The sequence below is a fragment of the Dendropsophus ebraccatus genome, chromosome 8 (genome assembly GCF_027789765.1).
Source record: "Dendropsophus ebraccatus isolate aDenEbr1 chromosome 8, aDenEbr1.pat, whole genome shotgun sequence".
Classification (NCBI taxonomy): Eukaryota; Metazoa; Chordata; class Amphibia; order Anura; family Hylidae; genus Dendropsophus; species Dendropsophus ebraccatus.
Window position 1 is genome coordinate 23,711,118 of NC_091461.1, and position 15,342 is coordinate 23,726,459.

The following is a 15,342-nucleotide window of genomic DNA, read 5'->3' on the forward strand; positions in this document are numbered from 1 at the left end:
TTTTAATTGGTTACTTTTAACGGACAGAAAAACGTAGTCAACTTTTGTGTCCGTTAAGAAAAACGCACCCGTTTCGATGTTTTTCTTTTTTATATTGAAAAACGGATCCACATGGATGACACACAATTGAATCCGTTTTTCTTTTCCATACACCATATACGTTAAACGGATTGCAAAAACGTAGTGTGAACCAAGCCTAATCACGTAAAATTAAGCACGGATTCAGCTGGAAATTCCTCGCCTATTCCTTAGTGTGAACACACCCCAACTCTGAAATTCCTAACATAAGAACAGAATATGATTTCTATACCAACGACCAGAAGGTTAAAAGGGTGACTGACTGAGGCTGTCCTGAACATCATACCTCATGCAGATGACTCAATCTAGTCTGAAATGAAGAGATCTGTTATATTAAACCTACTTATTTGCCCCCCCTCCCCCAAACACTACAGAAAACATAAAAAATGGGAAAAGAAAAAGAAAAACAAGATAAACCATCAGTGGCATTGCTACCATCAAGGCAGACCACGCCACTGCTATGGGGCCTGTGCACTAAGTGGGGCCGCAGGTTCTTTAACAGTGAGCGTTTGTGATTCAATGTTGTGGTGGGTGACTGTGCCGGGACAGGTAAGTATGTGTATGTGTGGGCCGTACAGGATTCATGGGTCTTTTTTTTTTGCTATGGGGCCCCATGAATTCTAGCTACGACCTTCTAAAACACCGGTGTCAAACTCAGGCCCTCCAGCTGTTACAAAACTACAATTCCCATCGTGCCTGGACAGCCAAAGCTAAAGCTTTGGCTGTCCAGGCACAATGGGAATTGCAGTTTTGCAGCAGCTGAAGGGCCTCAGTTTGACACCAGTGTTCTGAAACAACTGAGCCTCAAATCAATGGAGCCAAGCTCATAAATCCAATGTAACCATTATGTTTTTCTAATTTTGCTCAACATTAGATTTCCCCTAGAAAGTGTGCCGCAAGCAAACCTCATGCCTCACTTCCCCGCGGATGCATAAGCTGTATGTTAGGCCGAGTCCATTAAGTCATCGATGTTGTATGTTGTGTGGGTAGAGGTCAAGCACATTCTGTCGCTGATATTAAATTCAGATCATATCACAGCAACCAATTTAGCACCGATCCCTTCATTCCCTGTAAAAGTTATTAGGCCGCTGTGACAGGAAGAAATATTGGGTGGCGTACTTCAATGCGGGCCATTTCTTGAAATAAAACGCTAACCTCCCCCCTCTCTGTCTTAATCACAATCCTCTACATGATTACATATCTGCTCTCCTCTCCCGCTGATGCTCATGGCAGTGGCAGTAATGAAAACAAGTGTGTTTCAGCATCGCTAAACCTCGGTGTCAGGAATCTTATGGGGAAATTACTGCGGAAAAAAAAAAAAAACAACAACCACGTATGCAGAGGCTGCGGGGGGATCTTTAGCATCCTCTAGCAGATATGTAAAATGGGACATTAACCTGTCAATATCGGCAAGATGGGAAGCTGGAACAAAGGCGAGCTGTACAACTCAATGGAGTCTATAGTTATAAGTGTTTTCTATATAACATGTTGATAATCCTATATAAGGCCAAAATAGTGCGGTCTATGCGCACCCAGAACTACCCAACATAAAACCAAAAAAAAGAAACTACAGATGCAAGACCAATATATATATACAAGTACTTATTTTTATTTGAAATATCAAAGAAATAATTATTTCAGTTAAAAAATACATAATACATAACAAAGGGGCTGGAGCAAATACAAAACCCCATAGAAACGGTGGATTAACTGGGTTCTTATATATAAGATGCTATATCGCAGAATAAATAACAGTAAAAGAGAACCTATATATATATATACACGTATACTGGGCACTGGGTTGGTACTACATACAATATATAAATACAACTCTAAGTGAGTACATAAAGAAAAAACACCATTTAAATGTAGTGAATATTACCCATACATGTCTTAAGTATACGAGTCCACCTCACCATACACCCGACGCGCGTTTCGCGTGTTGCTTTATCGAGGGTGATGTCCCAAGTACTGAGCTCAAGCCTTATAAACCCCATGTAGCCAATCAAACACATACCCATCATGTGTATCATATGGAACAATCAATAGTGCCGAGAAACCGGAAGTGATGACCCTCGGTCACATGATCTCTCTCGGTCACATGATGGATACATGCCCACATATCTAGATTATTGCTGTACATACACTTATTATGCCCCCGCCTGCCTTCTCCCTTCGTACATCATATACATGTCCTGTTCCTCTCATTTTCCATCTCATATACCTTCATTAATGCATCCCTGGATCGCACCGTAAAACCGGAAATGACGCGCGACACGTGACCACGTCACATGACCGCGTCATTCCCGGAAGCTCGCCCCGGAACTGCCACTCAATGAGCGTCATCCGGGATAGAGCTGTATGTGCGGTCATGTGACATCCCGCAGGTCAGCTGACCGGCCCGGAGTCACATGACCGCACACCGTGTAAACATGAACCCAAATCAAATGGAAATTACCAATTCTACATCCACCCCTGCCTCTTTTAAATAATGAAAGAAAGGAAAGCATATATACCCCCCTTAGAAACCTAATCATAAAAAGGATAGTAATAATAATGAGGAACATGATAATAATGTGAATAACAAATAAATATTTATTGATACATTAATTTATCATATCATTGTATTATTGTCCCAACACATGGTTTTATGTATATATGTATATATGTGTGTATATGTATATGTGTGCATGCATATGTATATATATATATATGTATTTTTTGTTATTTATATATTCATATATTTTGTGGATAGTATTGATATTGGCAGTATGGTATATATATATTTATTCATCTTTTAATTGATGCATATCTAGAATCATGTAGCTAATTAATTTGTATGTTTTTATTCAGTGCATCTATTTACATTCTATCTATATATTTACAAAAAACTTTCTTTGAATGTGGGTGTATTGTGAAGGATATATTTATATTTATATTTATATTTATATTTATATTTATATGTATATGTGTTTTTTAATAATGATTGACGCACTTTATAAAATATATAATTGATTGCATATATTTTTCTAGCATATATATTTAACATAGTATTATGAGTATAGTTAATGGTATAAGCTTTTCTATTTAGTATGTATATTTATCCATTTAATTTTTCGTCAAGTGTCTAGGTAAGTATTGTTTGGCAGTTTTATATTTAGGCACTGTTTTACACTGGTATTCACACTTTATAGCATGAGTCACTTCACTTTGGCACTGTCACTTTATTTACCTCTCACATATAGGCATCACACTTTCACTTTTTTTTATATATATTTATTTTTTATAATTTTTCTCCATCTATTTAATATTTATTTGTTATTCACATTATTATCATGTTCCTCATTATTATTACTATCCTTTTTATGATTAGGTTTCTAAGGGGGGTATATATGCTTTCCTTTCTTTCATTATTTAAAAGAGGCAGGGGTGGATGTAGAATTGGTAATTTCCATTTGATTTGGGTTCATGTTTACACGGTGTGCGGTCATGTGACTCCGGGCCGGTCAGCTGACCTGCGGGATGTCACATGACCGCACATACAGCTCTATCCCGGATGACGCTCATTGAGTGGCAGTTCCGGGGCGAGCTTCCGGGAATGACGCGGTCATGTGACGTGGTCACGTGTCGCGCGTCATTTCCGGTTTTACGGTGCGATCCAGGGATGCATTAATGAAGGTATATGAGATGGAAAATGAGAGGAACAGGACATGTATATGATGTACGAAGGGAGAAGGCAGGCGGGGGCATAATAAGTGTATGTACAGCAATAATCTAGATATGTGGGCATGTATCCATCATGTGACCGAGAGAGATCATGTGACCGAGGGTCATCACTTCCGGTTTCTCGGCACTATTGATTGTTCCATATGATACACATGATGGGTATGTGTTTGATTGGCTACATGGGGTTTATAAGGCTTGAGCTCAGTACTTGGGACATCACCCTCGATAAAGCAACACGCGAAACGCGCGTCGGGTGTATGGTGAGGTGGACTCGTATACTTAAGACATGTATGGGTAATATTCACTACATTTAAATGGTGTTTTTTCTTTATGTACTCACTTAGAGTTGTATTTATATATTGTATGTAGTACCAACCCAGTGCCCAGTATACGTGTATATATATATATATAGGTTCTCTTTTACTGTTATTTATTCTGCGATATAGCATCTTATATATAAGAACCCAGTTAATCCACCGTTTCTATGGGGTTTTGTATTTGCTCCAGCCCCTTTGTTATGTATTATGTATTTTTTAACTGAAATAATTATTTCTTTGATATTTCAAATAAAAATAAGTACTTGTATATATATATTGGTCTTGCATCTGTAGTTTCTTTTTTTTGGTTTTATATAACATGTTGAGTTACATTTAAGGGGTACTCCGATTATTAATCTGCCTCAAATTCTCACTTACCACGCTTCCCCGGGGTCCTACTGTCACCTCTTCAGGTTCCCCCCCCGCTAAACACTCCAACCATCTCCCAGTGTTGGTAGCCAGCTCAGCCAATCACTGGCCATGGTGCTGTCCCGCTTCGGTTAGTGATTTGTTGTTGAAATGTTTAGCGGGGGACAGAAGGACCCGGGTGAGTGTGGTTAGGCGAGAATAGGATGTTTTTTATTTACTATGCATTACCAGCAATATATAAAAAATAGAAATATCCAGTGTACCCCTTTAAAATACATTCCAAAGGTTATATTGCTTAGGCAAACCCAAAAGCAAGATGTAGAAAATTAAAAGAGGTATTCCAACCCTAGGCCAAAAGTTAATATCGTGTTGGGCCCCTTATAAAATCGAAAGAAAAACATACTTACCTAACCCCAGTACTCTGGTGCTCCCCACAGCTCCCATTTGACTTCACTCCTGACTGCTGCAGGAAGTGGTGTAAATTTTTTCCAGTCTGACACAGTGCTCTCTGCTGCCACCTCTGTCCATGTCAGGAACTGCCCAGAGCAGGAGAGGTTTTCTATGGGGATTTGCTACTGCTTTGGACAGTTCCTGACATGGACAGAGGTGGCAGCAGAGAGCACTGTGTCAGACTGGAAAAGAATAAACCATTTCCTGCAGGAAAAAAAGCAGCTGATGAGTACTGGAAAAGTTGAGATTTTTAAATAGACACCAGTTGATACGAAAACCTTTTTTTCACCCTTTAGTAGAATCCAATCCTTTAGTAGAATCCTATGCAGAAATGTGAGGCATACTCCTAGATTTCTGCTGTGGATCTGCAGATTTACCCAAGGTTTACCCTATGGATAGATGGGTTCCAGATCAAAAAGGTTGAACTTGATGGACATGTGTCTTTTTTCAACCGTATTAACTATGTAACTATGTAAGGTGACATGTCAATATTGTTTCTTGTTTTTCCATTTTTCAGATTTTTATTGATTATTGATATTGATATGAATTTATGAAGTTAAAATGTATATATGGAGACAGTAAGGCTACATTTACACATTCAGTATACAGGACTGTATATAATGTCTGCAATAGTCCCCAATTTTCATCTACAATCTACAATAAAATGGACCATATTAAATAATTTTTACGAATCAGCAAGGAAAAAAAAAGAAAAAAAAGAAAAGGGAATGCCATAATTATATAAGTTTAAAACAATTACTCATCTGTATTTCTTACGGATGTTACAGACGTTTCTTCGGTCAAAAATTATGGATCTGAAAACATTTTGGACGCTCCCGGGAGAATCTTTGCCACAATTTCCATCTTTTCTAGAGCTTGTCAGTAATACTTGCGGATAATAGATTCATAAAACTATGGACCGTGTGAACAGCCCAATTGAAATCAATGGGCCCTACATTTTTTTGTAATCGTGGATGCGCAAATTATGGACAAATGTACACAACATGTAGCCTAAGGCCTTGTGTGCACAAATTTTTATGTAAATTTTAAATCTGTCCCATAGTTTACAGCAAGAATTACAGCACAGATTCCTATTGAAAAAAAAGGGATTTCAGGTTTTTGGTGGATTCTGACATGAAATTTGTAAAGAAATCCATATACAAAAAAAAATAAAAAATATGCACTATAAACCAATAGAATACAATAGTGCTAGACATAACTAAATATATAAATACAACTTTATGAATCAGTGTCTTAATAAATAAGTAAAAATAGTATGAAGACAATACATAATATAAAAAGACAGTACAAAGCTATAATGATACCGGCAGTGACAGTAAATAAATTAAAGAGTTTATACTACCTATAAAACCATCTAAACGATGTATCAAGTAGCAGAAAATGGCAAAGGTATAAAGTACAAGTGTAAAAAAAAATAAAAAATCTGTGCTACCGAGAACAATAATCTGGATTATATAAGTATAAAAAATTCATATGAAAAACAATACAAAAAATTATCACCTGGCAAGTGCGTAAAATCTATATATCACCCATCAACCCACGCGTTTCACTAGTGGCTTCATTGATTTTCCATTTTTATTGTGATGAATTAATGAAGATGAATTTATATATTAAATTTCATGCAGTGCTATTGTTCCCTATTGATTTTATGTTGTATACTCCAGAGCTGCATTCACAATGCTGCTGGGAACAGTCAAAAACTTATCAGACAAACCTGTTACAGCTTAGCACATAATGTAGTGATCGGAGTGTGAAGCACATGACTCAGAATGCAAATAACCAGAGACGGCCCTAGGAAGTCATGGAGTATGCAAAGAATACTGGGAGATTTTAGCTCTGAAGTCTGCAGAATTGCGAATGCAGCTCTGAAGTATAATACTGACTGTAACTCAGTACAAGTAAATTATCTGTAAAGTGACTTTATCTATATAGAGATTAATACTATAAATAACCAGTGCTCATAGGTGAATAAACACTCAAGGTGCACACTGGATAATAAACTTTGAGGGCTAAGTCACAGGATATTGTTGTAAAACCAGCTATAACCGTGTTAGCCCGTAAAATAAGACCTTCAAGCAAGAAGGAGGATACACTGGATTTAAAGGTGCAATAAATCTTACAAGATCCCATACCATGGTGGTAACCGACAAGTAACTACAGGAAGTCAGCTGTCTGCGCTACAATATCTTCTCCCCACAAATACATATTACGCCTATATATAATAATTGCTCAAAACGTGTAAAAATATGGAGAAATACATACAGATATAGCAAAGCTGATTTTCTTATTTGGCACCTAATGCAATGGTATGTTACTGAAATTAAAGGGGTACTCCAGAAAAAAAAATTAATCAACTGGTGTCTAAAAGTTATACAGATTTGTAAATTGCTTAAATTTATGAAAAATGTTAAGTCTTTCAGTACTTATCAGCTACTGTACGTCCTGCAGGAAGTGGTTGTATTCCTTCCAGACTGACACAGTGCTCTCTGCTGCCACCTTGGTCCATGTCAGGAACTGTCCAGAGCAGGAGAGGTTTTCTATGGGTATTTGCTCCTGCTCTGGACAGTTCCTGACATGGACAGAGGTGGCAGCAGAGAGCAAGGTGTCAGACTGGAAATAATACACCACTTCTTGTTGGACATACAGCAGCAGATAAGTACTGGAAGATTTGAAGATTTTTTTTAAACAGAAGTAATTTACAAATCTATATACGTTTATTGCACCAGTTGATTTTTTTTTCTGTGGAATACCCCTTTAAGAAGAATTTCTCCTCCGGTCCATATGAACACGTTATGTCTTTGGCTTTGCATGTGTCACTTGAATCTCAAACCATTGCGGAAATAAGCACCAGAAACGGAATAATAATACACAGTATGGAGGCAAAGTGATCACTCACGCAGTGGATGGGGTCATGATGCAGCCACCCTTGTCATATCCTTTGCAGTTGCATCCTCTTTCCAGTGTGTCATGATTCATCCCAAAATTGTGGCCTATCTCATGGGCTAGTGTTACAGCACCTCCGAGAGGGTTGTCCGAATGGTCCTGTGAAAAGAAACATATCCTGATCAGGTTATTTAGCATTAGAGTCTAGCCAACCATCCTGAATCCAAAAAAACTAGTGGAGAGTAAATACGTAAAAAAAAATTCACACCCTTTTCATGACCCTAGCACCCTAACAAATGGAGTGAAGTTGTCCTGTGTAATAGGCCCAAAGATGAGCTGATGAACAAGTGTCTTTGTCGGATGATTGGGATGTTTCGACTCCCTAAAAAATAACTGTCTGTCAACCGTGCGTATCCCTGTGTAAGAGATTCAGTCTCTTAACGGATGCCAATCTAGGAGATAGCGACTTATTCACAGGGCAACTTGGGCCATGATTTAAGGCTTACTTGGGCGATTACCGGCCATTCAGGCCAATAATCATTTAGTAATAGCGCAGCTTAAAACAATCAGCCGACATGCATAATGTCAGCTGATTGTGGTCTTTCAACATGTTGATTGATTATGTCAGCGACGATCTGCTGCGCGTAGCCCCTGACTTCAGTGGGCCACCCGAACAATCTAAGGATCAGTCAGGCGGCCCCTCCTGCTCCTCCCCGTTGGCTATGTGTGTAATAGCACAGGCAGTGAATGGAGACCGAGGGGGAAGCGAGCACTGAGCTGACAGGTGGGCGCTTGCTTCCCTGTGAAAATCCTGCCGTGTAATGTGGCCTTTACACCGATCACTAATTTACAGATGGCCACCATGGCAACTGCAGAAAGTATAATATCATCTCGAGAGCTCCCTTGGGCTCTCCAAACATAACTTGGTCATTCTAGAGTTAATACAGTATGATGTCTAGTGCTGATCCCAAAAAGCGTGGGCTGCCTTATGAAACTGTGACAGTATGACCTCCTTGGGGAGAGCAGAAAACACACAGAAAAGTTACTTTTTAAAAAATATTATTGCATAGTGATGACATCTGGACACCTATGTACTTCAAACACTCTCCATGGACTTTAATGGGTAATGCAAAATGTTTTTGCTCAATAGATACGTGTATTTTCATGATTTTTAGCATGGATGTGACCCATGCAACTTTTCTGTGAATTTTTCTGTTACTTAAAAGAGTATTCCGAGCTCATAAAGGTGGTAGCAAATCACTAGAAAAGGTCATCACTAGACATGAGCGCATGAACTGTAGATTTACCAACCACATCTGCTGAAAATTTATTCCAAGTATCTACTACTCTTTCAGTGAAGGACACTTCTTTCCCACCGAAAGACATATTACGGTCATTAAGGGGTTACGGTTCCTGACAAGTAAACATTAGGAGGCTATGATGCTTGGCGTGTCATCTCCCGGCCATGTTCACGCAGTTTCCTGATTATTCCGCCGCGCTGTCTGCAGCAATTGTTATAATCAACACGTAGCAATCACTCCCTCACCCTTTTAAGTGAATGACTAGATTCTGATGACTCTTCCCGAGAAGCCTTGCTTCATTTAACACACACACAGACAGGGCTGATGACATATCCGCACCTTTCTGCCCTAATAATCCCAAGGTGATTACCGGCCCCGGATACAACTGCTCAGACACCTTTCTCTCCTCTGTAACTTGCGCCGCAGCGGTCACCGAATGGGTTAAACAATGCGAGGTGCGGTTATTAGCCCTGTGTAATTGATGTGCGGTATCGCTGATGCGGTGGACGGTTACGGCCTTAGTTATCTGGGAATTATGATGTTACGTTTATGGAGTCATGCTGGATATTCTGATATTTCATAGATTTTTATGTTTTGTACGTTAAATGTATCTTGATGGCCGTACAGCTGGGACGGTCCATTACAGATGATTGTTTAGTGTCTAGGGCAAAAATCTAAAATTAGAACTTTGATAAATTACAGGAAGTTTGAGGTATGTTGTGGCGCTGCTTATCAGCCACAGGCATCAAGCTATGTATAGCATACGGCTTAGGTCTGGGGCCCACACTGGTGTTAGGTTTTTTGCTGAAATCTAGAGATGAGCACAATTCAAGCACAATCAAATCCGATCATTCGGCATTTGATTACCAGTGGCTGAAGAAGTTGGATGCTGCCCTAGGGAGTCCTGGAAAACATGGATACAGGCATAGTGTATCCATGTTTTCCAGGAATCCCATAAGACTGCATCCAACTTTTTCCGCCATTGGTATTTAAATGCTAAATGATCGGAGTTAAGCATGCTTGAGTTGTGCTCATCTCTACTGAAACCTATATAGATTGTTGGAGGAGAACCATCAGCAGATTAGAGGAATCTAACCTGGTGATGTGTCCCTATTGCACAGGAGACAGTGAGGAGGAAGATACGTCTCTTGCCTACCTCCCTGGCGCCATTCCAGTGCAGTTAGTGGTTTGTTGTATGGTCCAGTAAGACTGTAAGGAGCACTGCCCCGCCCCCATAACGCCGATCTGCCCCCTCTTATCATAATCAATGGAGCGGGCAGGGGCAGATCGGCGCTATGTGGGCAGGGCAGTGCTCCTCCGGTCTTTTTCATTCAGCTGCTGAGAAGGGACACAGCGGCAACCCCCCCCCCCTGAACGGAGAACAGTCTGGCCCACAGGGGGTTGATTTAATCCCCTGGGGACCAGACTGTGGTGTTCTGCCCCCATCCCCCGCAGTGACCTGCCATACAGAAAACTTTGTGTGCCATGTCTGCCACCCGCTCTAGTAAGGAAGGGGTCAATTAACCCCTTCCTTTCTGGAGCGGGTGCATTCTGCTTGGCATTTTGACCCCAACGCAGACTTCAGCAGTAAAGTCTATGTTCGGGTAAAAACACCAACCTGTAAAACGCCCAAAGTACAAAAAAATACATTCGCACATAAAGTGAAACTCGACAGAAAAAAAATGGAAACACATAAAAAAAATGCCATGCATTTTTTTTTGTGGTGTAAAAAACGCCATACAAAAGTGATGTGTGAGGGTACCCTAAAGGGCCTAACTGAGGGATTTACCTGTTTCCTTGTGGGTCAGTCCAAGCCTGATTGAAACAGATATTCACAACAAAGGAATAAGCAATTTATTGGGGAATCTATTGGCAGGGGTGTAACTTGATGCTACTAGGTCCAGTAGCAATTTTTTGAAATATATCAGTGTCTTCTTATGTGCCAGAATCCACAGCTCCACACTGATGAGGGGCAACACCCGAAACAGCTGTCTGTGGATGGATTCCTGGCCTTGGGTTTTCCCTTGTCATTACATTGACTTATAGGGCCACTTAATATGGTGGTTTTGGTGGTTTCCCTATAGGAGCCACCCCTTGGCTGGGTCCTTCCCGGAGGGATATCTGGCTAGTCCTGTGTTTCAACACTCTTAAATGAGGCTCCACAGGCTCTTTTTTGCATATTCATGTTTCCCAGGGAGCAATGCACCTAGGATTTCACTGTATTGAGTGCTATAATCAGCAGACGGCAGTGTTGTCTTTTTCTGGTCTCCCTGGGATCAGTGATCTGTTTCTCTTATGGGCAAAAAGGACTCTTTTGGCCCTGAGGCACACATACCCAGAAGCAACTACTACCTCTATATGCCTTATAGCAGGGATAGGGAACCTTCAGCCCTTTAGTTGTTGCAAAACTACAATTCCAATCATGCCTGGACAGCCAACGGCTGGTAATTGTAGTTTTGCAAAAGCTGGAGGGCCTAAGGTTCCCTATATAACTTTGTTCCCAGGTCCATAAATAAAACTGTACAGTAGGTACCTTTTTAGTGCATAAAGTATCCATGCACACCTCACTGCCATATACAAGGGCAGCAGAACACTGCTAAAGCCTGGTTATAAAACGACCACTTGTATAACATTATTATATTATATGGACTGCCCCTTTAAAGAAAGCCACAACACGTAGCTGGCCCCTTCATGCTTACCATAACTACTCCTCCTGATTTGTCTGCCGTGCACATACTCATGATTGGTGCCATGCCAATGGTCGTACCCTGGAAATGCACCCCGCTGGGGGAAAAAAAAAAAAAAAAAAACAGAATAAGAAAAAAAAACAGGATAGAGATAAAGGAAGATGCGACTTCATTCAATGTAGCTGTCATCACTCAAGTTTCCATTATCACTTATGAAGCACGCTATTTAGTTCTGCTGGTTATGCTGCAGAGAAAACGTTTCATTATTCACACCGAAACCTCCTGAAATGGAAAGACATCTCATTTCTACAAACTCCCATTAGCATGGCGCTGTCACAGGATTCATTTAAATATTTGTCAGAGCCGTTATGAAGGCAGTGAAGCAGAGGCCGGCCGCAGCGCAGCGCCAGGAGCTGTCACACAGTCCTCCCAGCTCCATGTTAACGGCTTCTGTCTGGACGCCTCACCCAGGGAGGCCGCACATAAACAAAGTTCAGCAGCTCCTGGTCGCCATCGGCCCGGTCGATGCTTATGGAGACGGCTTCTTGTTATGACCCAGTCTTCACTTGTATATGTATTCTGTCTTTATTATTTGTCTTGCTTCTACGTCATGCAGCCTCCTGCCTGAGCTGGATATATGGGCAGAGAGATAGACGTATGTGTTCTCAGCGTCAGTATGCAGTAAAATATATTCCCTTCCTGCCTCTTAATGACATTTGCATTAAAATGTGTGGTCTATGGCCCCTCTCCTCATTGGTCTTGTCCTGTGTATAGTGTGTGCTGTCCACCGTGCAGCCACTTGTCTGTATTCATCTAACCTTCTGGCTTATAACAAAGACATCTCCCTCCTATGCCCCCATCTCTTACTTACATCTTGTTTATAGCCCCCATTATCGTCAATGTGTGGTCTATGCCCCCTCTCCTTCATGTGTCCCATTAATGTCCTCACTCCTTCCTATTTCCCCTGTATCTCTCCTCTCCTCCGTCCTGTTTCCAATATGCCCCCTCTCCTTCCTATCTATCTATGCCCCATCTCTTTCTAGGTCTCATTTATGCCTCTCTCCTTCCTGTGTCCCCTGTATCTCCCTTCTTCTTCATATGTCCCATCAATGTCCCCTGTTTCCTTTAATTCCCCATAAAACTGTGTCCCATATATGCCTCCTCCATATATGCCCGCTTTCCCTCCTGGGTCCTGTCTATGCCCCCTCTCCCTTCTTGGTCCTGTCTGTGCCCCCTCTCCCTCCTGGGTCCTGTCTGTACCCCCTCTCCCTCCTGGGTCCTGTCTATGCCCCCTCTCCCTCCTGGGTCCTGTCTATGCCCCCTCTATTCCCCCTCTCCCTCCTGGGTCCTGCCTATGCCCCCTCTCCCTCCTGGGTCCTGTCTATGCCCCCTCTATTCCCCCTCTCCCTCCTGGGTCCTGCCTATGCCCCCTCTCCCTCCTGGGTCCTGTCTATGCCCCCTCTCCCTCCTGGGTCCTGCCTATGCCCCCTCTCCCTCCTGGGTCCTGTCTGTACCCCCTCTGCCTCCTGGGTCCTGTCTGTACCCCCTCTACCTCCTGGGTCCTGTCTATGCCCCCTCTCCCTCCTGGGTCCTGTCTATGCCCCCTTTCCCTCCTGGGTCCTGTCTATGCCCCCTCTCCCTTCTTGGTCCTGTCTATGCCCCTCTCCCTCCTGGGTCCTGTCTGTGCCCCCTCTCCCTCCTGGGTCCACTCTATGCCCCTCCTTCCTCCCGGGCCTCCTTTTTCTTCCCCATATTCTTTCTATACTCCAATCTTCCCCAGTGTTCTGTTTCCACTTCCCCAGATTTTGTGTATGATTCCCTCTCCTTACCCTTGTCTTTATTTATTTATTTCCCTCTATGCACATTGAAGTTTCTGGGTTCCACTTTAATGTATCATGCACCATTAATACCGTATCCATATGACTCCAAATACTGTCTGCCTCTACATTACAACCATCTCACTGTCACATTGCTCTCTTCTTCATATGACACTTCTCCTGCGTTCCATCCATTCTCTTGGCATTGATGACACAGCACCCTAAGAATCTAAATGATCCTGACACTGCCGAGAAGATGAGCTGTCAATATGGTCCATGGACTATTAGATACAATGCATTGTGCAGCTAAGGAGCACTCCATTAACAAGGGCAGGCAGGTCGGGTCAGCTCCTCTAATTACAGGACATTAATCATAGAAATGAATATTGTAACCACACGGTCAATGCAAATAGAAAAAAAAGTAAAAAAATAAATGTGGTTGTGACATTGGTAACTATAGGAGTATGGATCGCAGGGGGAGTATTGATCCACTAGTTCTGTTAATGTGGAATTGCCCGGACAATGATTTGTACAGTTCATGCGGTAAGCATTCCCTATATAAAGGACTCTGTCTTACAGCAAAGTCAGGGAACAGGTTCCAAATGGCATTTACTTCTTTATTACACATAAATGCCATTGGACTCCATGTATATTAGTGGGGGCATTAAAAAAGTAGTTTTGCTCACATCACAATCAAATATCTTCTTAATTGATAATATTTCTGGTGGTCTAGAGGAGGCTTCAAGGTTAAATTATTATTCCTATTTTATTTTTGTGGTCACTTCACGCTTTGGTTGTACGCTATCTGTATATATAGGAATACTATCAAAAGTATTCCAGAATACACTGGGGTCTGCCAGGGCTTTGGCAGACCAAATATTATCTGTTTGTGGCCATGTTTGGGCTGCTTCCAAGTGGACTATGTTAGCTTATGGTCGTATCATGGATATGCAGTGATATGCATCAGGATAATGTGAATGGCCTCTTAATAAGAAGAAGCCTATGCAAAGTAGCTCTCTGCTGCCAACTGTTGGTACTAGCAATTCGATGTTTAGCGCCTTTAAAGGGAATCTGTCACTAGGTTTATGTGGCCTTAAATGAGGGCAGGATAAACTAGTGAAAGAAATACTGAACCGATCGGTGTATTACATACATCATTCTGTTCAGCCGTTCTCCTAATATGCAGGAGAATGGAATTCTTACCACACCCCTCCCCCGCCCTCCTGCTGATTGACAGTTGCTGCCTATACACAGCATAGATAGATAACTGACAATCAGCAGCTGGTGGGTAGAGTTTTCTGCTTCTCATGAATATCCAGGACTGCTGGTCCCATGCACATAATGGAGAGGACTACTTATTGTCCATGTAATTTAGGAGGATATCTTTAAATCAGCTGCACAGAACAATGTAAAAGACACATCATTCTGTTCAGCTTCTCTGTCACTACTTTATGTTACTCTGAGATAGGACATCATAACCTACTGACAGAGTCTCTTTAAGAAGCCTTAGCACAGGGGGGGGGGGTCAAACTCACACCCTCCAGCTGTAGCAAAACTACCTACTACTACTGTAACAAAATCCCCATCATGCCTAGACAGCCAAGGGTTTAGCTGTAGTTTTATAACTGCTTGAGGGCCTAAGCTTGACACCTGTGCCTTAGAACATGATCAGGTATTTAAAAGGCAAGCAAGA

The 15,342-nt window shown here is 41.6% G+C and overlaps 1 protein-coding gene across 5 annotated transcripts in view; it reads right to left on the reverse strand.

Moving 5' to 3' along the window:
• ADAM12 (ADAM metallopeptidase domain 12) overlaps positions 1–15,342 on the reverse strand; it is a 395,681-nt gene that overhangs the window by 130,952 nt on the left and 249,387 nt on the right. For all 5 annotated transcript variants that reach the window (XM_069980036.1, XM_069980034.1, XM_069980038.1 and 2 more), the window contains 2 exons: positions 11,845–11,929; positions 7,858–8,003 (listed from right to left, as the gene is read on the reverse strand). In XM_069980036.1, coding sequence (XP_069836137.1) covers positions 7,858–8,003; positions 11,845–11,929 — 231 coding nt within the window. The remainder of the gene's footprint in view (positions 1–7,857; positions 8,004–11,844; positions 11,930–15,342) is intronic.